Raw genomic sequence first — 23,341 nt, 5'->3', positions numbered from 1 at the left:
GATTCTCTTCTATAGAGTCTTTTCCTAAATGATTTTATCCAGTGCAAGACTTTAAATATTATCACTAAGCTAATGAGTATTCATTTTATATCTTTCTTCTTGATTTCTACTTGAACTCAAGACTTAAAGACCCAACTCCCTGCACGTTCCTATTTAGACATCTAAATGGTATTAAAAATCAAACAATTATAAAATAGAACTCTTGGTCTTTCCCTCTCCCTTAATAACAACTAATATCATGGGACAGGCACTGTTCTACAAACTTTATATATATTTAATAATTTCATCCTTAAGTCACAATTATGAAATAGGTGCTATTATAATTTTGATTTTAGACAAATAAAACTGAGTTAAGGAGTCTAAATAATGTGGCCACAAGTAATGAGGGATAAATATAGTATGCACGCTTAATATACATGCACAGGGTATGTCTTACAACTACTGTGGTACACACCAGTTCTCACTGTCCCCAGCTCAAGGAATACGCTTCTGCGAGGGCAACGACTTCTAACTTATGCTTCATTCCACTGTTTCCCAGTGTTCTCCAGATATGACCTGTTAGCAAGATCTTTCTGCTCTACCTTTAATATGTCTTAAACTGGCTAACTTCTCAGCATGTTTCTTCCCATCAACATCACTGTTTGGCTGATGCAATGGCTACCTGCCTGTGTTCCCCCTTCCATTATTTTCTGAACTCCATTATCAATATAGTGTCCAGTATATTTTCTAAAATTTTTTCCAGTATTGGGGATGGAACTCAGGGGCATTCTACCTTCAAGGGACATTGCCAGCCCTATTTTTTTTTTTTTTATTTTGAAGCAGGTTCCCATTGAGTTCCAACGGGCCTCACTAAATAGCTGAGGCTGACTTCAAACCTCTGCAATCCTCCTGTCTCAGCCTCCCAAATGCTGGGATTACAAGTGTGCACCAGCACCCAGCTATCCAGTATAATTTTTAAAAGACCTAAATCAGACTTTATCACTACCTTTCCAAGAAATTCTAATAACTGTTCCCTGAAATTAGAATAAAACGAAACTCACCCCCATGGCCTTGCAGATGCCCCCCCCATTATCTAGTTCCTGCCTGTCATGATGAACTAATCTTACCCCTATATCACTTATATATACTTGCTCTCCACTCACTCTGACCTACCTTCTTTCTTTCTGCCTACCAGCTTGTTTCATAGGAAAACCTACTTCCTTTGCATAGAATTCCTTCGGCCCAGATTCAGTCGGGCACATTTACCTGGTATGCTTGTGTTTATGGTAGGCTCTTTTCTTTCAGATTTCAATCTACTTATTACATCTTTGAGAATGTCCATATCCAGCTTCTACAAATGACGATTCCTCTTGAACCTCCTCCCAGTCCCAGCACCTTTCACCACTCTTTATTTCACTGATCCTGCTTTATCTTATTCATAACTCTCCAGTTCCTAAGATTATTTTCTTTGTTTATGTTTTTTGTGTATTTCATTTTAGATAGGGTAGGATATATGCAGGCAATGAACTTATCTTTTATAAGCTACCACTATGTCATCATCTTTAAGAAGACTGCATGGCACATACACGCCAACTAATATTTTTAAGCAAATGACCAAAAGTGATCCCATTTTCTTCTACATTATTTTATAATTATGAAGTATTTATAATAATATATGTTATCTGTTTTAGAATTAATTCCCATTTGCTGCTCAAATATTCTTCCCCAGTGCATGATGTGCTAATCATACGGAAACATAGCCTAAATATTTAGTGGTAGAGGATCTTCTGGAATTTGATTTGGACTCTCATGCTCACAGACAACACATATGCTGTGAAGTAGAAACTATTCTCACTTTAAAGATATGAAAATAAATGGTGAAAAAGAATAAGAAATATGCCCAGGTAATTCAACTAGAATAAGACAGAGTTGAGATGGCATCAAACTGATCTGTCTCACTTAAACTCTCAAGTTCCTTTTCAGCAATACTATTTTGTTTCTCTATGCAACTTGCAAGGAAAAGCAAATAATGGGAAAGCTAAAATCAAAGAGCTTTTTCATCTATCAAATATGAAAGTCATAAGGAGAATAGTCCTTGTAGGCAAAATTCGTAGAATAACATGATGCTCACAGATTTACTAAAAGCAAAGGTCCAGGAAAATTGTTTTAGATGAAAAATAAGCCTATGGAAAACATTTAAATAACATATGGTAGAAGAGTTCATTATATCAATCCCTTTATTTTTATGTTCTTATTGGTTCCTTATACTTTTCCATCATAATATAAGTCATGTTGGTAGTGAAATACATGCACACAATACTTGGTGCTCTCCACTGCCCCCATCTCTTCCTTCCTCATACAGAGTACTGAAATAGACATTGGCATTTTCACATATGTACGCATAGCCAATGGTAGTAATTCCTTCCATGAATCTCACTCACTCTTCCCCACACCTTCCCTTAGTAGCAAAGCTTTAAAATATTTTAAATAAATAAGTTCTGTAATAAGTGGAAAGCAATATATTTTGGGAAACTGGAGTATCTTAGAATTGCATGCTTCACCTGAAGAGGCTGAGGTCAGTGAAGCCAACCATATCTCCCAACTACCATCAAGAGAGCTATTAGCAGAGCACACCACTTGGGGGGTTGCTGGAACCCTAATTCTCAAAAGAAAGTCTTCTGGTCACCTTGTTTCACCATATAATTACTCTTTACAAGTCAGTTCTTGCTGGGTTTCCCTTTATAATGTTTTATTTTTTTATTTTTTATTTATTTATTTATTTTTATTGGTGCACTGTATTCATACATCATAGTGGGATACAAACTTTTGTAGACATACATGCACACATCGCCCAGTCAGCCCCCACCCAATCCCCACCCCATTCTCTCCCCATCCCTCCCTCCCATGCTTGGCTTAGTGGTTGACATCTAGTATTATAGCAATTTATCCAAAATTAAAAATGATAATCTCACATAACAGTTTCATTTGTCTGATACCAAGCTTTTGATGACTTAAAGATAACATTTCAATATTTCTTTTTACTTTCTTTCTTACCAGAGAATATTTTTTCTATTTTTTTTTTTAGGTGAAACTATCATATATTTATATATTTATTTTTCAGAAAAAAACTCTATCCTAATATGGAATATGGACTCTAGATACCCAAAACGATCTTGAAAAAGAACAAAGCATATAAAGCTACAAACCATATAAACCATATAAAGCTACAATAATTGAAACAGTGTAGTACTATTCTAAAGGCAGATATATAAACCATTGGAGTTAAATAAAAGCCTAGAGCTAAATTCTTCCCTATATTGTCAAGTTATTTTTGACAAGGTTTCCACGAACATTTGGTGGTAGAAATAATAATCTTTTAACTAAATATTGTTGAAACATAATAATTACATGGAAAAGAATAAAGTTGGACCCTTACCTAATCCCATATACAAATATTAACTCAAAAAGATAAAAGACCTAAATATAAATCTTAAGAATATAAACTTTTAGAAGAAAATCTGGGTCATAAAACCTCACAACACTGAAATTGGCAGTGATTTCTTGGATATGATTTCAATGGCATAGGCAACAGAGGAGTATACAAACTTCCTAAAAAATTTAAAAAAAAAATAATGTATATCCAAAGACAATGTAAACAGAGTTAACAGTTACTGATAGAATGGGATAAAATATTTCCAATTGCTATATCTGAAGGTATATTAATATTCCAACTAGACATCCTAAAAATTAACAACAATAAAGGCAAACAATACAATTTAGAGATAGGTAAAGGACTAACATAATTAATGAATCTCCACAGATAACCAATCTTAGTTGACTGTTGGATGGAAACTCTTGTTTCTCAGGTTCTGGTGTGTGTTAACCTAATTCTTCTTTGTAGTTAATCTCTTTGAGTATTTTCTCTAGTGCTGGTTTTGAAGACAAAAATTCCTACAGTTTCTGTTTGTAATGGAAGCTTCTTATTTATCCATCTAATTTGATAGAAAGTTTTGCTGGGTAGGAAATTTTTGGCTGGAAGTTGTTTTCTTTCAGAGTTTGGAATATGTTACTCCAAGCCCTTCTGGCTCTCATGACTTGGTTTGGGAAGTCTGGAGTGATTCTAATTGGCTTGCCTCTGAATGTCACTTGGCCCTTTGTGTTTGTTACCTTTAAGATTCTCTGCTTGGCTTCCACATTGTTAATTTTGACAATTATGTGGCGTGGGGATCCTCTTCTCCGATGCTGTCTAAAGGGAGTTCTATAAATTTCCTGGACCTGTGTATCGACCTCTTGCTCTATGTTTGGAAAATTTTCTGCTATTACTTCCTTGAAGAGATTGTTGTTCCCTTTGGTTTCACTTTCTTTTCCCTCCTCTATTCCAATTATTCTTAGGTTAGCTCTCTTAAAATGGGCCCATATTTCTTCAATATCAGATTCCTGCTGTCAGATACTTTTTTCTAGATTAGAAACTATGTGTTCATTTTTGGAATGATCATCTTCTAAGAGCGAGATTCTGTTCTCCATGTGTTCTAATCGGTTGTTTGTGCTTTTAATTGAGGCCTTTACTTCATTAATTGCATCCTTTATCTCTTTTTGGCTCTCTCTGAGTTCTTTTTGAAGCACCTCTATTATTTCTACAGTTATTTTCCTGATTTGATCTTCTAGAAATCTCTGATTTTCTGTTTTATCGGGTTCTGATGTTGTGGGGATTGTGGGCATTCATTGCTCCAGTATTATTCCTCTTTCCCCTGATTTCGGATGTTTGTGCCTTCTCTGGGTTCTTCCCTTGGATCACTATGACTTCACTTAAGGTGTTCTGGATCTCAAGTCAGTAGTATCTCAGATCCCACTGCTCCTTTACTGGGTTGTATCACAGAGTCTCTGACCCAGAGAGTCGATAGAGGCTGCTTTAGACTGTGGGGGGTGCCAGGTTGCACGTTCTCCTATGGTGTGATATCTCTGCCACCGCCCCTCCCCGACTGGGTCAAGTCCAAGGGAGTACAGTACTGGGATTTCTCATCTGTGGCCCGAAATTTGACTCACTGTTCTTGAGTTCACAGATGTAGCTGTACTGGATTCGGTGAATTCTCTGCTGCTGCCGCCGGTGGCAATATGGTGCCGCAGCCACGCCCTCGGCCATGAGGCTGGCGTATTTCTTCTTGGTTTTGATTTCCACTCTGAATCCCTGCGGCATGTGCTGAGCTCAGCCACTGGGAGCTTTAGATTTTACCTGCTGCGAGAAATCCCGCCTGGCTGTTCTGCAGCGGCTCACCTCGGCTTGCTGTAGCCGTCTGGTGAATTTGCCGCTGCCGCCGGCAGTATAGCGCTGCTGCCTCGTCCTCGGGCGTGAGGCCAGTTATCTCCTTTGTGGCTCTGAGCTCTGTTCTCAGTCCGCTTTCTCTCTGGAGCCTGGTGATTTTTTTGTTTCCCTGGTGATGGTGTTTTCTGGCTATGAAAGGCGCTGATTTTGTGGTAATGGAGATTGGTTGTTAGCGGGGCTCTTAAGCCCCGCTTTTCTCAGTCGCCATCTTCCCAGAAGTCCTTCATAATGTTTTAAAGAATCTCACTGATGACAGGCATGATGGTGCACACCAATAACTCCAGTACTTGAAAGGCTGAGGAATTAGTATTGTAGATTTAAGACAACCCTGAACAATTTAATGACACTTTGCTTCAAAATAAAAAATATAAAGGGCTGGGAGATAGCTCAGAAGTAGAATATCCCTGAGTTAAATGACAGTATCAAAAATCAAAAGAATTTCCCAGAGTTAGAACTGTTTGAATCCTCAAAATTATTAAATTAAATGCCTAATCTCAGAAAAAGAATGTAGCAGTAATACTGACAATCTACAGAGTTCCCAGTGTGTCTATGAGGAAAGTGGTGTAGAGAAATAGGGTCTTACATCCCAGGCCAATGAACCAGTCATTGAAGGCACACAGAGACACACAGGTGACATAGCTCTCCCCTTCTGTGGAATTAATGAGCTTATTTTCTTCTAAGTTATGATTTTTCTCTAATACACATACAAGAAGATTGTGTGCCAACTAAGCAATACCAAAATAAACAGCCAATGGAAAAAAAGGGCAATTTTTAAATAAGAAACAAATTAACTATAAATGTTTGGTTGTAACAACCCTCTCTCACAATCCAGACAACTCTAACTGTACCTTCTTTTACATAAATGTTTGAATCTTCATTTAAAATTTTCTAAAATAAAACCTTTTTCATTTGAAAATACTTCCCTTCTAACATTTAAAATATTATTGAGTGATGTTCCTGTCTCACCTGTATTTCAATCCAATTAGAATTTAAAAAATGTTCTGACATTTCATTTAAGCATATAAATTAATCCTGAAAGAATCTCACTTTCATTTTCTCTTTCCACACCCCCTTCTACCTAAAAATAAGCAAAAAATCTAAAAGTTTTAATTTTTGTCTCTTGACAGAAACCAATGTTCATAACTTTCTATCCTTCTGGAGTCTATCTTCCAACTGATCTGATTTATTTATTAATAAATGAAAACATGTATTTCATTTTTAATTTTAATTTTTTGGTATGATGATAAATTCCAATTGAATTATACCTTTGAGCTATATTCCTAGCCTTTTTAATTATTTATTTTGAAGCTGGAGTCTCACTAGGTTGCTGAGAAACTCACTAATTTGCTGAAGCTGGCCTTGAACCTGGTATCCTCCTATTTCAGCCTCTCACATACTGGGATAACAAGTGTGCATGTAGGCAATAATAAGCTATCTATTTAGTGGAATAACTTTCTAAAACACTGCTAATTGTTTCCTTTTGTAAAACTGACCCTGCCCATTTCCACAGGCAGCTGTTACATGTTAAGCATTTGCTAAAATACTGTCATACAGCCTTCTTAGATGGTTTAAAATAAGTAAAAACAAGAACTCTCAGGATTTGGTTTAAAACAATTATGAGACTATTAAACTTATTATGGCCATGATTTATTTGCTTACATGTAAAATTTTGAATATTAATTAAAACATGATTTTTAACATACTTTCTTCAGAGAAGGCAAATAAAATCCATTTTTTATATTTTCCAACTATATTAAATATTGTTTACATAAATTAGTGTTTCTCAAATGTGCATTTCTACCACCTTCATATCTTATATAGTCATCTATATAAGCTAGGCTTTTTCTAGAATGTTCATGTCAAAAACCTGTAAGTATGGGATTGGAAAATATACATTTTTAAAATTCTTTTATTGGTGCAGGGTAGTCTCACACCATAATATAGTTCATAGTGATGGTGACACATGTATATAGCATTTGGTTGGCTTACCCCCAGCTCCTTTCTTATTCACTTTCTTCCCCATACAGGGTATTGATATATGCACTGGTATTCTCACATATATACACAGAATCAATGGATGTGATTTTCTCGTTAATTCTCCCTCTCCTTGTCCCCCACTTTCCCTAGACCATCTCTACTTCACTGGAGTTTCTCCTCCACTACCTGAAGTTCTTCTGATATCCCCTATTACTGCCTAACTTTTGCATGAGAAAAAAAAATGCATACTCCTTCACTTTTTAGAAAAAGATTTTAAGTTATTTTCATGGTGCTTTGTGTAGATGTTAAGAAGGGGGTAAGGTAGCAGGGCATGGTGGCACACACTTGTAATCCCTGCATTTGGGAGGAAGAGACAGGAGGATCGTGTTGGTTTGAAGCCAGCCTCGCTGGCTTAAGAGACCCTGTTTCAAAATAAAAATGTAGGTTTCCAGGAACCCCAGTACCACCAAAAAATAAGGGGTAAGGTAGAATAAAAGAAAGAGATATAAAGTACACAAACAGGGTATGAAAGAGAGACTGTAGCTTTAAATATTAAAACTCCATGATTACCTTCCCCTTCACCCTGAAGGCCTGTTTTCCTCAAGTCTGAATTCTTTAAAGGTCTATTCAATCCTATATTACTGTAAGTCCACTTGATTGCTTGTGTGTGTTTTAAGTGCTGTCAACCTGAAGGTTCTAAATGCTATCCATTAGCCAAAAAATGTCAGCCTGAACATTCAGAAAAGAACCAAATCACCATGTTTTTGCTCTATGATCAAAGGAATGTAGCTCATTAGATTGATACCACCTTACAAGCTCACCATTTGCTCACCATTTACAAAGTTTCCTATAAAAAGCAATATACACCAAGGGTCTTTCTGACTCAGTAACTGTACCTAATTCTCCCTCTTGATTTCCTAAATATATGTCTGTAGATCTAATTTGTTGGAATATTTTTCCAATACATGTCTGCACTATAATACCTTTCTTTTGCCCTTTCATTGTTTTGGAAATTAATAAAAATAACTTATTTATAAGTGATTAAATACATCTGAACATCTATTAGTGAAAGATTGTTTAATATTAAGCTAGTAGCAAAATTATGGAGTGTTTTAATAAAGAAAATTTTAGCACCTTACTTTTTATTTATTTTATTTATTTTTTTTGTTTTTTAAGTTTTATTGGTGCATTGCAGTCATTCATCTTAATGAAGTACAAGATGATAGAGGCATACATGCACACATCACTCAGCCCTTACCCAATTCAGACCCCATTCCTTACCCCCTCCCTCCTTCACATTTTTGGTTTACTGATTGACTTTGATATGGTTATGAATGAACATCATGTACATTACAGAATTTTCCTCTGCCTCCTCCCATTCCCCTCAGATAGGTTACCTTATTTGCTCATATAGTTTTTCCTTCTTCATCTAGAGTTTTTCCTATAACCCAATTTCTCTCTTAGCTTCTGCATATTAGGAAGAATATCCAATTTCATATTTTTAATTGACTAATGTCACTTAGAATAATGTTCTCCAGTTCCATCATTTCCCTGTAAATAATGTAATTGTGTTTTTCTTTATGGCTGAGTAAAATTCCACTGTGAACATATCTCCTAATTTTGTAATCCATTCATCTGTTGATGAACATCTTGACTGATTACATAGTTTGGCAATGATGAATTCTGATACTATGAACATAGATACTTATGCATTAATTTGAGAGTTTTATTTCCATTCTTTCAGGTAGATACCCAAAAGTGGTATTGCTGGATCATATGGTAAGTTTATTCCCGTTCTTTTTGCCAGTATCATGCTGTTTTTTAATTACTATGGATTTGTAGTATACTTTAAAGACAGGTATTGTGATTTCCTCTGCATGTTTTTTGTTGCTGAGAACTATTTTGGGTATTCTGGGATTTTTGTTGTTCCAAATGAATTTAAGAATTTTTTTTTTTTATGTTTGTGAGGAATTTCCTTAGTAATTTAATGGGTATTACATTGAATCTAAAGATCACTTTGGGAAGAATGGTCATTTTGGTGATACTTATTCTGCCTATACAAGAACATGGAAGATCTTTCAATCTTCTCAGGTCTTCTTTGGTTGCTTTTTTCAATTTTTTAAAAATAATTTTCCTTGTAGAGGTATTTTACCACCTTGGTTACATTTATTCCTAAGTATTTAATTTATTTATGGAATATAATGAGTGGAAGTATTTTCTGGATTTCTTTTTCAATGAATTTATGGTTGGTATACAAAAAGCTTATGATATTTTAAGACATTTTATATACAGAAAATTTGCTGAATTTGTTTACCAGTTCTAAACCAATGAAGCAATCTTTTTTAAACTACCTAAGTGGAAAGAGGTTTATTTGCCTGCCCATTTTGACCATTTTTTATTATTTTTTTTGTTAAATAAATTTTTATTGGTACGTTGTAGTCATACATCTTAATGGGGGAGACTTTTAGAGTAGTAAGGCATTGTTTTTTTTTTTTGTTTTGTTTTTTTTTTTTTTTTCTCCCAGTGAGCTAATATTGATTCAGAGCTAAATTAATTCTTTGGTCATAGAAGTTACCACCAACATTTCATTTTCCAATCAGAAGAACAGAAATAAAGTTAGGTCTTTGGGGACACGGCCATTAAATGCTTAGGCATTGTAGGAACTGCCAACATGCATACTTGAATAGCAGAACTAATGTTTAAAAAACCATCTCTCCCACTTTTTCTGCCCATACATTTCATCCTAATCTTTGGAACCTGTGGTTATGAACCTTGCCTGGCAAAAGAGATTTTCGTAGATGTGACTAAGTACCATAATTTCAGGAAATTTTCCTGAATTACCCAGTCTTATCACTATAGTCTTTAATAGCAGAGTACCTTTTCCAGTTCAAGTGAGAGAGATATGTAGTTATGAAAGAAGACACAGAAAGATGCAACACTGTTGTTTTTGAAGATGAAGGAAGGACACCTGAGCCAACTGGGAAAGAAAAGACAAGATGTTGGGTTCTCTCCTAGAGCCTCCAGAAACAAACACATTATTGCTTGACACCCTGGATTTAGCCCAGTGAGACTCATGTTGGACCTTTGAACTGCATAACTATAAAATGATAGATTTAATAATTTATGATTAACATTATGATTTAAAGTCTATGTTTGTATTTCAGTCTATAGCTTCATTACAAATAACAGGCCATAAAATGTTAAGAACAACCAAAAAAAAGTGCTTTAGATATTATCATGTTTCCCACAGGCTGGCTGACAATACTTCAGAATCTCTTTGACATTTCCTATTTTGTTTATGTCCTTTGTGTGTGTGTGTGTGTGTGTGTGTGTGTGTGTGTGTGTGTGTGGTACTGGGGTTCCTGGAAGCCCTTCTGCCTCTAGGCTACACTCCCAGACTTATATACATACACATATACATATACATATACATATACATATGCATATACATATATGTAATATATATGTAACATATTATATATATTATATATATGTAATATATATAATATATATAATTTTTTTTGAAACAGGGTCTCTTAAGCCAGGGAGGATAGCTTCGAACCTGCACCATCTTCCTGTCTCTGCCACCCAACCGTGGGGATTACAACCTTGCACCACCATTCCCGGCCTGTTTGTGTACTTTTAAATAGTATAAGGAATGCTGTATAAAAACACCTTAAAATATCACATAGACTTTAAATATGAGTGCATACAGATAAAAAGAACATACAATTATTTGAATTATAGGCAATTTATCTTCTTTATCCAGCACCTGGTGCCTTTCACTGAACCACTTGAATTTGTCCAAAACTCTTAAAATTTTAAGTTGCCACAATTGCAAGAAAAATGCTTAGAAAGAATTGCTTCCAGAAATTTGAATTTAGAGCAACTTTTAAAATTTAACCTTAAACAACTTATTGTGCTTATTTCAGTCCAAGGCATTTCAAGAAATGAATGATACTAAGTTTTTGTTCCAAATTTATATGCAAGCCCAAGGCAAATATGTAACCACGTATCACCCATGAAATTTTAACACACTTTTTAGGATATAATTTGATATAAAGTTGAATTCAGTGGGAAGAAATTTCTATGGGCACCATATTATTGCAGTATATCCACAACTGTGAAACAGTGTAATATAGAAAAGCTCACATTCTGGATCCAGGTGGGCCTGTATTTTTGTATCCTGGAAATATCGTTTCCTTATTAAAGATCTTAGGCAATTTAGTCATAGTGAGTCTTCATTTCTTTTATAAATTCACTGATAGCCTTTGTTTTGTAGGATTTCTGTCAAAATTAAGTAATAATGAAAGTGAAATCCTTAAAACAATAAATATATGCACTCCATAAGTGTTATTTTAGGAGTAGATATTTGTATTGTTCATGGATTGAACAGTATAAATTATCAACACAAAAATATAAAAGAGATAATTTTCATTTTATTTTCTAGAACTATGTAATGTTAGAAGAAATAAATTCTTATAAGGCAGAGAAGAATATAATTTAGTAACTCATAAATAATAAAATTCTCCTTGATTTGAATACTTTTTATCAAAAATGTCATTTTCATCCATAAGTGTACTTTAATAGAGAAAATGTGCATGATCTTCTGACCTGAATTGAACTTCTCTAGACTATAATTGCTTATTTTGAATGTCCCATCTGTAATCCTCCAGTCCAGCATGTGGAATTCATTGCCAACTTGAGCTTTAATTTCATCTAGGACAGCCTGCTCTTTTATCATGCTTAAGTGTAAGTAGCTTATAAAATAATATTCTATTTCATTTTCTCGTGTTCAATTACAAAGTTACTTCCTGAAGATTATTTCCTTAAAATAAATGTATAGTTTCTAGAACACTATGGCTATTTAAGAATAATGATAATATTGCAAGTGATTTTCTCTATATATTATGGTCCCATTATATCAAATTTAGAAGTCAGTATTACACCAAACTAAGGGAGAGAGTAAAGAAGAGAGAGAAACATTTCATGTTTATAAGAACAGTCACAAATGGCTCTTTGTGACTTTCTGACAACTATACCTTAATAACTTTTAACAATTATAAATCATTTCTTAACCAGTGGAACAGAACATGTTCTACTACTATGTAAATCTAAATGACTTCCAGAGAATTCCAGTCTCCTCAGTATGAGCAGCAATATTTATACCTGAGAAAACTGAGCATATATCCTCAACAAAATTATCTTTTGCATTTGAGCATAAAGGTATTCATATTTCACAAAATCTGAGCTACTTTACTATGAATCAATTTTATCAAATGACCTTCTAAAGGATATACTTCAGAAAGAATAGAATATATTCATTCAAAAATATACATTAAGTCAGGCATATTTCTAGGTGAACAAAATAGACCCAAAAAAAGAGAAATTGTCCTCGTGAGGCCTCAGTTTAGTAAAATCACATACTAAAGGAGCAGAAGAAATGAGGGGAAGGAGCAGAATGTGTGGGCAGTAAGGTAAAGGGCAATGCAAAACTTGTAAGAACTGCAGCTTTGAGTCTGGATGTAACTGGAAGTCATTATTGGGGTCTAAGCAGAGAAGACACATGATTGGGATTACATGTTCTTGGCATTAGGCCACTGCTCTGCAAAATCAGGTTTACAGATAGAAGCAGGGAGTCCCAGCAGACAGCAAAGGGTGAATGCTTAGTAAAGAAAACAATCTAACCAGAGCAGTAAAAACAACAGTGTCTGCTATTTGGATTTAAACAACAGCATAGTGGACATCTAGGATAAGAGAAGCTCTTATTAGCCAAAGTAAAGTGGGCATGATTGGAGACTAACTACTTTGTACATCTTGACTGATATTTGAAAATATGGAATAATTCATGGAATAATTCTAGCACTTCTTTAGTATATCTGTTTAAGTGTCAGAAAAAACTACTAAAGGAATATATATATATATATATATATATATATATATATATATATATATATTCTTCCAAACCAGTAGAGAGTCAAAAAAAGAAAAAGAAAACTAATCCCAAAATTAATATAAAGGTAATAAAAGAGAGGGAAATAAAATCAAGAATAGAAAAATAGGACGCATGTAATCAAAAATAAGATATATAATGCAATCAATGGCATGTAGACTAATCTAAATTTAAATGCAGATGTTGATATAGTAGATAAAATGCAAAACATGTTTAGAAGCTCTTTTCAAAAATAATGTATATTGCACAGAGAAAAGTTGAAAATATATACAAATGGGGTAGAAAATAATTTCAAATAGTAACCAAAAAAGTGTTGGTATAATAAAATAGCTACTGAGACACATTATTAAATTAAAAGGTAATCGTGTAATGATAAAATATTAAATTAAAATATATCTAAAATATTCACTTAAAATTGCTACAAAATACATAATACAATAATTGATAAGGAAATATTTACAACCCACTCTCAGAGCTAGAGAATTAAGCCTACCTCTTTCGATAACATCAAGTACCTTATTCATTTCCTTCCCACCACACACACACACACACACACACACACACACACACACACACACTAAAAGAACAAGAATATAGTAAATTTGAAAAACACAGTGAACAGAGTGGAGATAACATATATACCTTGAGAGAAAAATATATGTGCAGGAAATACTTAATACAGTTAAAAATAATTATTTTAACTTACTGTATACAGTTAAAATTAATAAAATATTTGTGACAAACATACATCCATAAGGTATATTAATAGCATAACAGCATATTGTAATTAAAACTGATATCAGCAAATAAAAGTTAAGAAACATGACAGATAATGGAAGAAAATTTTAAAAATATGGGTTTAAGGCAAAAACAAAAGATTGGTACTATATACAGTTTACAAACCTTGATAGTCATAAATAGCATGTAAATAGTGAATCATCTACAGAAATTTTTGTATCCCTTCAATTTTTATGGAGTAAGAGATTCCATTCCCCTCCCCACAAAAAAAAAAAATTTGGTATGTTAAGCTATTTTTCTATGATTCTATGAAGCCTCAGGCTCTACCTGGCCAAGTGGTGAAAACCTACTTGAGACAGTGAAGTCAGACAGCATAGAGCTCACCTTTCCACTCTGACTGCAGCCTCTCAAGGTCAGCCCCAAGCAAGATGCAAGTCAACCAGCCATGTTGGTTTTCTAAGCTCAACACCACTTATTTCTCACTTTATGGCTTCCTACTTCTATTTTCAGCACTTTCCTTTCCCTAGGCTCTCCAGGATCTTCAGAGAGTAAAATAATTATGTATTAAAGATTAAGAACTGCTCTCTGTTCTAAAGCTACTGTAAAAAAATGGAGTTTTTTAAGCACTAATCCAAAAGACACAAGTTAAGAAATATTGAAATATAGGAAAACAGTAGGGAAGGTTTAGGGTAGTGAGAAGAACAAGAGGGACACTTGAATACCTATAAAAAAAAAAAGGGAAAGACAACTGTTTAGTGTGCCCAAGTGTGATTGTGCTGATTTGTCACTTTCATTTGGATGTAAAAAAGCTTATCAGATTTAAAAAAGAAATGTGTGTCTTTTATAGAATAAAAATGAGGGAGAGACCCAGGAGATAGAGATCTATAAAGGCTTTTACTTTATTTTATATGGATTATAAAACTATGTGATATGTATACAATGGAATTTTACTCAGTAATAAAGAAGAATTATGTCATTTGCAAGAAAATTAATGGAACTGGAGAACATTATGCTAAGTGAAATTAGTCAGTCGCAAATGGTAAAAAAATTGATGCTCTCCCTGATATGTGTGAGCTAGAGAGAAAAGGGGTCATAAGAGAAACTCTAGATGAAGAAGAAGAAATAATAGATGAGCAAATGAAGCGAGATGGGATGGGGAAAAGAGAAATTCCCTATGTACATTATGTACATTCACAAACATAACAAAGTCAACCAGTAAGCCAAAGGTGAGAAAGAGGGAGGGAGGAGGAAATGTAATGAGAATTGGAGAAGGCTAAATGTGAGTGTTTTGTGTATGTGTGTCTCTACCATCTTGTACTTCATTAAGATGTATGACTCCAATGCACCAATTAAAAAAAAAGTATTTAGGGGGCTAATATCCAGAATATACAAAGAGCTCAGAAGACTCTACACTAGCAAAACAAACAACCCAATCAAGAAATGGGCAAATGAACTGAATAAACACTTCACAAAAGAAGAGATTCAAAGGGCCAATAGATACGTGAAAAGATGTTCTACATCATTGGTCATCAGGGAGATGCAAATCAAAACTACACTGAGATTCCATCTAACCCCAGTCAGAGTGGCAAGTATAAAGAAATCAAATAACAACAAATGCTGGCGAGGATGCGGAGAAAGAGGAACTCTTTTACACTGTTGGTGGGAGTGCAAACTAATTCAGCCACTATGGAGATCTGTTTGGAGATTCCTAAGAAAGCTGGGAATAGATCCACCATATGATCCAGCTCTACCACTCCTGGCTATTTTTCCAAATGGATTGAATGCATAGAACTACAGCAACATATGCATACCTATGTTCATAGCACCACAATTCGTAATAGCCAAAATATGGAACCAACCCAGGTCTCCATCAACAGATGAGTGGATTGCAAAACTTTGGGAAATACACACAATAGAATTCTATTCATCCATAAAGAAGAACAAAATCATATCATTTGCAAGAAGATGGAAAGTCCTGGAGAGCATTATGTTAAGTGAGATCAGCCAAACGCAGAAGGAGAAGGTACATATGTTTCATCTGACATGCCCAAACTAGGGAACATAGAGGATACCAGTGGGACTCCAAATAATCGAGGGGAAATATCAGCAAAGTTTGAATGGAGAGATAGGAGAAGAGGAAGGCTGAACTTGATTAATGAAGGTCTACATCCAAATATGTGTAAAATTATGAATATGGCATGGTTACCCTGGACAATCAGTGGTAGGAGGGGGCAAGGGAAAATGGGGGTTAGGGGGAGAGGGCACCAAGTATAGTTTAAATGTATACCATTTATGTTCAATAAAAATTTTGTATTGAAACAAAACAAAAGTATTTGACCACTAAAAGTTCTGTAAATCTCTAAATGACCAGCTTTCCAAGAACCTTCCCATTCAACTTCACATTTGTTTTGGACACAAAAATCATATGAATTGGGCTGAGTTCAAAGGTAGAATAAATCTTAGACCAAGATAATGTTCCTAAAGTGAACATGGGTTGTTAATATTCATTGGGTCATGCTGTGCTTTCAAGTAAAACTAAAATGATTTAGTCATTGAAGCATCACTTTCCTTCTTTGGAAACACATTCTGTAAGCAAACTTAAGAACTTTGCCAGTATGTCTTAGAGCAAGGGAGGTTTGAATTTCATAACTTCACAAAAACAGTCCAAGAAAGCACGCATGCAGGCAAGTACACACACACATACACACACACACACACACACACACACACACACACACACACTCGTGCCCCTTCTCTTTCTGACTTTGAGTTAGCTTTAATTAGTCCTGTCTTTTTTTAAGACTATTTTATTGTCTAAACAATTTTCCTTTCCCACTCTTTAAATGCTATTATCTGTAGCTTGCAATTGCTAAACTAATGAAGATTACATCTTCACAGTTTTTCTTTTCCAGAAAGAATCAGTAAGTTTGTGGTTTGTCATCATTTCTTTTGGAGCTTTTAGACTCATTAAAACATGCTTATATCATTCTAGTGATAAATATGTATGTAAACTGATTTTGCTGCCTATTCTGACCTTCTTTGTTAATTAAGAAAATACATTTTCCACTGCACACAGAAAAAAATACTCATTCAATGATTAGTAGTTGAAATTTATATTGTGCATTATTATTCTAGTTTTGAGGCCTTCAATTTTTTCACATTATTTTTAATGTTTTTTTAATTAGGAATTCACCTTTATTTTTGTCTTTCTTTTGTAATTTTTTATTGGTCATTATATTCATACATCATAATGGGATAAAAAACTTGTGTGGATATACATGCACACATTGCCCAGTTAACCCCTACCCAATTCCCACCCCATTCCCTCCCCATCCCTACCATTTGATCCAGCAATACCACTCTCATTATCTTCCCAAATGATTGGAAGCCAAACTACCAAACTAATGCAAGTGTATCTATGTTCATAGCTGCACAATTCACATTGCCAAACTATAGAAACAGTCAAGATGTTCATCAACAAATGAATGGATTACAAAACTGTGGGATAACTGTACACAATGGAATTTTACTCAGCCATAAAGAAGAAAATTATGTCACTTACAGAGATATGGATGAAACTGGAGGACATTATGCTAAGTGAGATTAGTCAGTCACAAGAAGTAAAAAAATGAGATATTCTCCCTAATATGCAGAAGCTAAGGAGAAAAACTGTCATAGGAGGAACTCTACACAAAGGAGGAGAAACCATGAATAAGCAAATAAGGCCTAACTAGTGGTGACGGGAAAGGGAAAGAGGGCAATACCCTAATGTACATAATGGAACTTTACAAATATAGTTAACCAGTAAGCCAAACATGAGAAAAAGGGAGAGAAGAGAGAATGGGTGGATTGGGGAAGTCATATGTGCATCTGGTACTCCATTAAAATGTATAACTATAATGCACCCATAAAAATGATAAACTGAAAAAATTAAATATTTTCTTCCAAAATAGACAATACTGGATAAGGATTTGACTTTGTAAGCATTGTTTTCCCTTATCCAGAATTTCATTTACATGAAAAATACATCTGTCTATGTTATTGGGAAAGGATATATTATAATTTAGTCATTCACAAAAAGTAAAATAATTGTATACTTTTTATTTTTCCTTTTTTGGTACTGGGCATATAATTCAGGGGCATTCTATCTCTGAGCTACACTCCCAGACCTATTTTGTATTTTGAAATAGGATGTCATTAAGTTTCAGAGGGTGTCACTAAGTTGCTGAGACTGGCTCCAAACCAAAGAACCTCCTGTTTCTGCCTCCCAAGTACTGGTATTACATGTGAGCATGACCTGGCTCCTCTATTTTCTGGAAGATGATGTTATTTAAAATTATATACTTGATTATTTACATTATATTATATACATTATAACATATTATATTATTATATACATTCTATAATATACATTACTCTGCAAATCTTTTCCCTGGCTGATCATATATACTTTCATGTTATGAACTATTCCCTATAAAATAATGACTGAAATCTGTGTGTGTGTGTGTGTGGGGGGGGTATACGTGTGTGTGTTTCTTGGGACTGAGCCCAAGGGTATTATACTTGTGTCTGGCTTCTAACCATAATCCTCTTGTCTCAGACTCTCAAATACAGGAATTATATATTTTGCCAGCACACTGGGTCTGAAATCTATTCTTACCCAGACTTCTGTTATGAACCCACTACCTGTGTAATATTGGCAAGTTCCATATGCATTTCAATAAAGCTGATTTCTTTTATGACTTGTAATGCCCTTCACTATGATCCTCTCCCTCACTGTTGTTGGTAATACTATCAGTTATTCTGTTATGATAAAAATCCTAATGCTATCATTTACTACAAGCTGTTTTACTTCCACTTAACCAATTATTGATGTAAGAGTTAGGGAGAAAGGGGTCATAGGAGGAACTCTAGATGAAAAAGGAAATCCTATAGAGGAGCAAACAAGACAACCTAAAGGAGGAGAAAGGAGGGGAAAAGAGGAAAATCTCTAAAGTGCACAATGTACTTAAACATATTGAAGTCAACCACTAAGCCAAGTAGGGGAAGGAGGGCCGGGGAGGGAATGGGGTGGGAATTGGATAGGGGTTAAATTGGTGATGTGTACATGTATGTACACACAAGTTTTTTTACCCCAATATGATGTATGAATATGCACCAATAAAAAACTAAAAAATAATAAAGATATAAAAAGTTAAAAAAAAATTACCTCCTAATTTTTGAATCCAGTCTTTTTCTCTATTGTTTCACTCACTTTCTAGTTTCAAGAAATTGCCATTTTTTATCTTAATGACTACTTCAACCTCCCAAATCATATCACCACTGTAGTCTAGTCTTCAAACTCTTTCCTGTGTATAGACTAGACACTGGTTTCCACAGCTACCACATCAGTTCTCATATGTGACTATATAGATACTTTCACTGTTGCAAAAAACTTGTTTTAAGTCCTATACATATGTATTTATAACCTCCCCCAAACCATGAATTGGTTAGGAAGAAAGTTGTACTTTCTTTTTGTGTCCCTAATGCCTGCCTAGTAAGCACTGAATAGATAGATGTTCTGCACAAGGTGCTTTTCTATGACTGTGTTCTCCTGTCCCCTTTTTTAAAAGCTGGAATAATAGTTTGATTTTATCTATATATTTCCAAAAGTTATTTGCATACAGTAAATAATAAATAGGAATGTTTATATACTCAAGGCAACTGCCTCATATGAATTACTGTTTTGGAAGACAATCAAAGATGCAATTCAGAAGTAGTGAAAAACCAAATAATTAGAGCATGCTTTAAAACTGATAGCTTATAAAATATTTTCCTATATAAATATCAGCAGTTCATGGAGTATACATGCTAAATTCTTCTTTAATGTTCCTAGAAAGCCTAGAATTTTTGTGTTTCTAAAAAATAACAACTTCTAGAGCACAAAAGACTCTTTGTATTTTATATAGTATTAGAGAGGACAAATTTACATATAAAATAGAGAATTTTGTCTGGTATATTTTTAAATCTCAATACAATATATTTGGGGCACTTTTAAACATTTTTTACCTCAGAAATACATAAACTGGAAAACACTTTCATCACAGTAATTTTTAATGAAAAAAATGGAAGGAAAATTATGTATTACTATTTGTAATAAGATTATTGCACAAAATGAATACTAAATACAGATGAACACTAAGATTACCAGGTTTTAAGTTAATACAATAGAGTAAAATGCAAAATATTTAGTGGATATTTAAATATAATATCTTTATTAATTAATTTCTATTAAGCTAAATTCATGCCAAGAATATAGAAATTTTTAATCTTTTTTCCTAATTCTTTACATACTCTTCTTAAATGGTTCTTCTGGTAGTCTCAGTTCATTTACTACTATAATGAACATTACTGCTATTTGCTATATTCTTAAATAACTCACTAAAAGAGAAGCAGATTTCAAGATATTTGTATATTTTATATATTTATATAACATTATAAAAATACATATATATGATTTCTAGATATTCTACCAAAAGACAAAGCTGTACATAATAAAAACTATAAAAATATCTCACTCTTAGGAGAAATATATAGCAAAAGAGATAAAATCCTATAGCATTTTTAATAGAAAACTATGATATATGTAACTAATTTTAATTTTGACTTTCATTAATATTAAACAAGCAGTTGTTTAACATAATCAAATTATAATAATAATAAAAAACCATCTTTCAATAATTGCTTTCTACTTATGGGAAACAGTTTTACACAGTAAGAAATGTAACTATATTTAAATATAGCACAAAAAGGGCCTGTATATGTAGCAGAAATCTTCCCTAAAATCAAGCTAATTCCTTATGCTTATATGTAAATGGATATATTTATGTAGTCATAGCTACATATTTTAAAGAGTTTCAAAAATATGTTTAGAATTACTAACATATATGACTTTTAACTGTCTGAACTTGCTACTTATAATATCTGTAATTCTTAAAAAATTTTGTGAGAATATTTTTGGTAAATCAAATTCACTTTGATTTCATATTTAAATAAAGATTAGTTTTCTACGGTAGAGAGTTCTTAAAAAATAACTAAACAAAACGATTTCTACAAAGGTTCTAAATATATGTAGAAAATCAACTTTTCTTTTTTTTGATACATTATAGACTCACATCATAATGTAGCTCACAGAGATAGTGACATACATGCACACAGTACTTGTGCTTTCCCTGGCTCTCTCCTGCTCCCCGCTTCTCCAATACAGGATATTGAGATTGGCATTTTCACATGTGTACATATTGACAATGGAAGTGATTTCTTCATTGATCCTCACTCTCCACTCTGCCTTCCCTAGACCCCTAGGCCACCTCCCTGGCTCCACTGGGATTTCTCTTCCAATATCTACAGTCTCTCTTGTATCTCAATTACTCTCTAGCTTCTGCATGTGAGAGAAAACATATGGTCCTTCATTTTCTGCAACTGGCTAATCTCATAATGTTCTCCAGGTCTATTCATTTCCTGAAAATGATATAATTTTGTTCTTCTTTATTGGTTAGTAGAATTTTGTTGTGTATATATCCCATAGTTTTGTAATCCATTCATCTATGGATGGACACCTAGGTTGGTTCCATAATTTAGCGGTTAAGAATTCTATTGCTATTGCCAGGCATGGTGGCGCATGCTTATAATCCCCACACTTGGGAGGCAGAGACAGGAGGATTGCACAAGTTCAAAGCCAGCCACACTAGCTTAGGAGACCCTGTTTCCAAAAATAAAACAGTATAAAATAGGTCTGGGAGTGTAGCCCGGAGGTAGAAGGGCTTCCAGGAACCGCAGTACCACACATACACACAAAAAAAAATTCTATTGGTATAAAGATGAATATTCATGTTTTTTTCTATTTAGGTAAACCAAGGGAAGAGACAAATTAGACAAATGCTAAAACCTCTTTAGCTCTAAAATAAACCAAATATTTGTTAACCCATAAGAGATAAGTTAAACACTGAAACTTTGAAATAACAGAGACTTACCTTAACATCATTGGTGTTCATTCTTGTTCCCTCCTTTCCCACAAATATATCATCAATGTCCACAAGTATATACCTATCCAAGGGCAATGCCAGCCTCTTTCCTGACAAGAAGGAAATGGCATCTATGAAGATGAGCTTGTGTAGCCAAAAGTTCAAGTTGTTGCCAAAAAGAACTCGCTGGATTCCATCATGGTGACCCAAATCATGTATGATAGTGGCAAAGAAAGCACCTTTGGAGGTGGAAGGTGAAAGTTTTTCTGGGGTCTTTATTTTAGCAAATATCACTGGTTGGAAGGCTGAGTGATTAATCTGGAAAACTGTCCAGTCAGTTCCAGGTAAAGAATCTTGTTCAAGCTTAGAAGACTTAGTCACACGAAGCAGTGGGGAATGAGGATTGATACAGCAATCCTTCACTGCAAGATTTCCATATATGGAAAAAGGAAAACCTTTTAACTGAAAGCTCTGTAGACTCTTCTCACTGGTTTTGTGGAAACCTATGACACCCACTCCATATTCCACACAGTATTTATCTAAAAGGCTTCTATTCCAAGAGTCCATGTTTATATATTTTAAAATATTCTCATAAATAATGAGGATATATTTGCCTTTTGTTTTGTCTGTAAGTGCTGGAAGATCTCCCTTTCCAGGAGCAATTTCGATGTGATATTGGAACCTGCTCGATTCGAGAATCATAATGATGTCTTGACCAAGGGAGGAGTACTGGCTCTCCACAAACACTAGGGCTATAGGAGCTATCCTTGTGGCATCAAAAAGTTTCACTGTTTTTACCTCCATGAGCCCATATGGCAGGTACTGGAGATTGCTACAGTCCACTTCAGAAGCCACCTCAGAGAGCTCATTCTTTTGTTTGTAGCCACTGTACAGGTAGAAAGCAGAAATAATAATGCTCACCATACAAAAAGTGGCAAGCAGAATCACTGTCCTTTGGAAGTGTCTGTGAAGCTTCATGATAAAACTCATGCTGTATATACTTTCATTGACTCTTCCTATAGAAGCACCAAACACATATAAAAGAAAAGATAGGGTTTTGGCTACTTTTCCAGCTTCAGTCAATAGTTATGTCACCATTTCAGCACATTTGCATTGCTTCATTAGAACTCGGAAAAATATAGCCTGAAAAACAAAATAAAAATATAAAACATTAAGTCTATGGCATTAAAATGAGCAAGCTTTTATCTTGTTGATTAATTGGGGCAGACTGATAGGCAGATGAAATGGTGTAGGTTAGAAAACCTCTCTTTCCTTCATCCAGATGTGGATGAAAACATAAGAGGGATATGGAATGAAGAAAAGCTATCCCTAATACAGCAGGGGTGAGAGGGAGCTAGAAAGGACTTTCCC

General features: G+C 34.3%; 1 protein-coding gene across 1 annotated transcript in view; it reads right to left on the bottom strand.

The window, feature by feature from the left end:
- The window catches only part of LOC308263899 (bifunctional heparan sulfate N-deacetylase/N-sulfotransferase 3), a gene marked incomplete at its 3' end in the record, with an annotated part of 209,860 nt that extends 186,891 nt beyond the window's left edge, over positions 1–22,969 (bottom strand). The window contains exon 1 of the mRNA XM_080697030.1: positions 21,980–22,969. Within this exon, the coding sequence (XP_080553156.1) occupies positions 21,980–22,960 (981 nt within the window). The 5' untranslated portion in view covers positions 22,961–22,969. The remainder of the gene's footprint in view (positions 1–21,979) is intronic.
- Between the last annotated feature and the right edge of the window lie 372 nt (positions 22,970–23,341).

This window comes from Muscardinus avellanarius (genome assembly GCF_963383645.1).
Source record: "Muscardinus avellanarius genome assembly, chromosome: 6".
Lineage (NCBI taxonomy): Eukaryota > Metazoa > Chordata > Mammalia > Rodentia > Gliridae > Muscardinus > Muscardinus avellanarius.
Note: the sequence above shows the minus strand (reverse complement) of the source record. Positions and strands in the feature narration are given on the sequence as shown.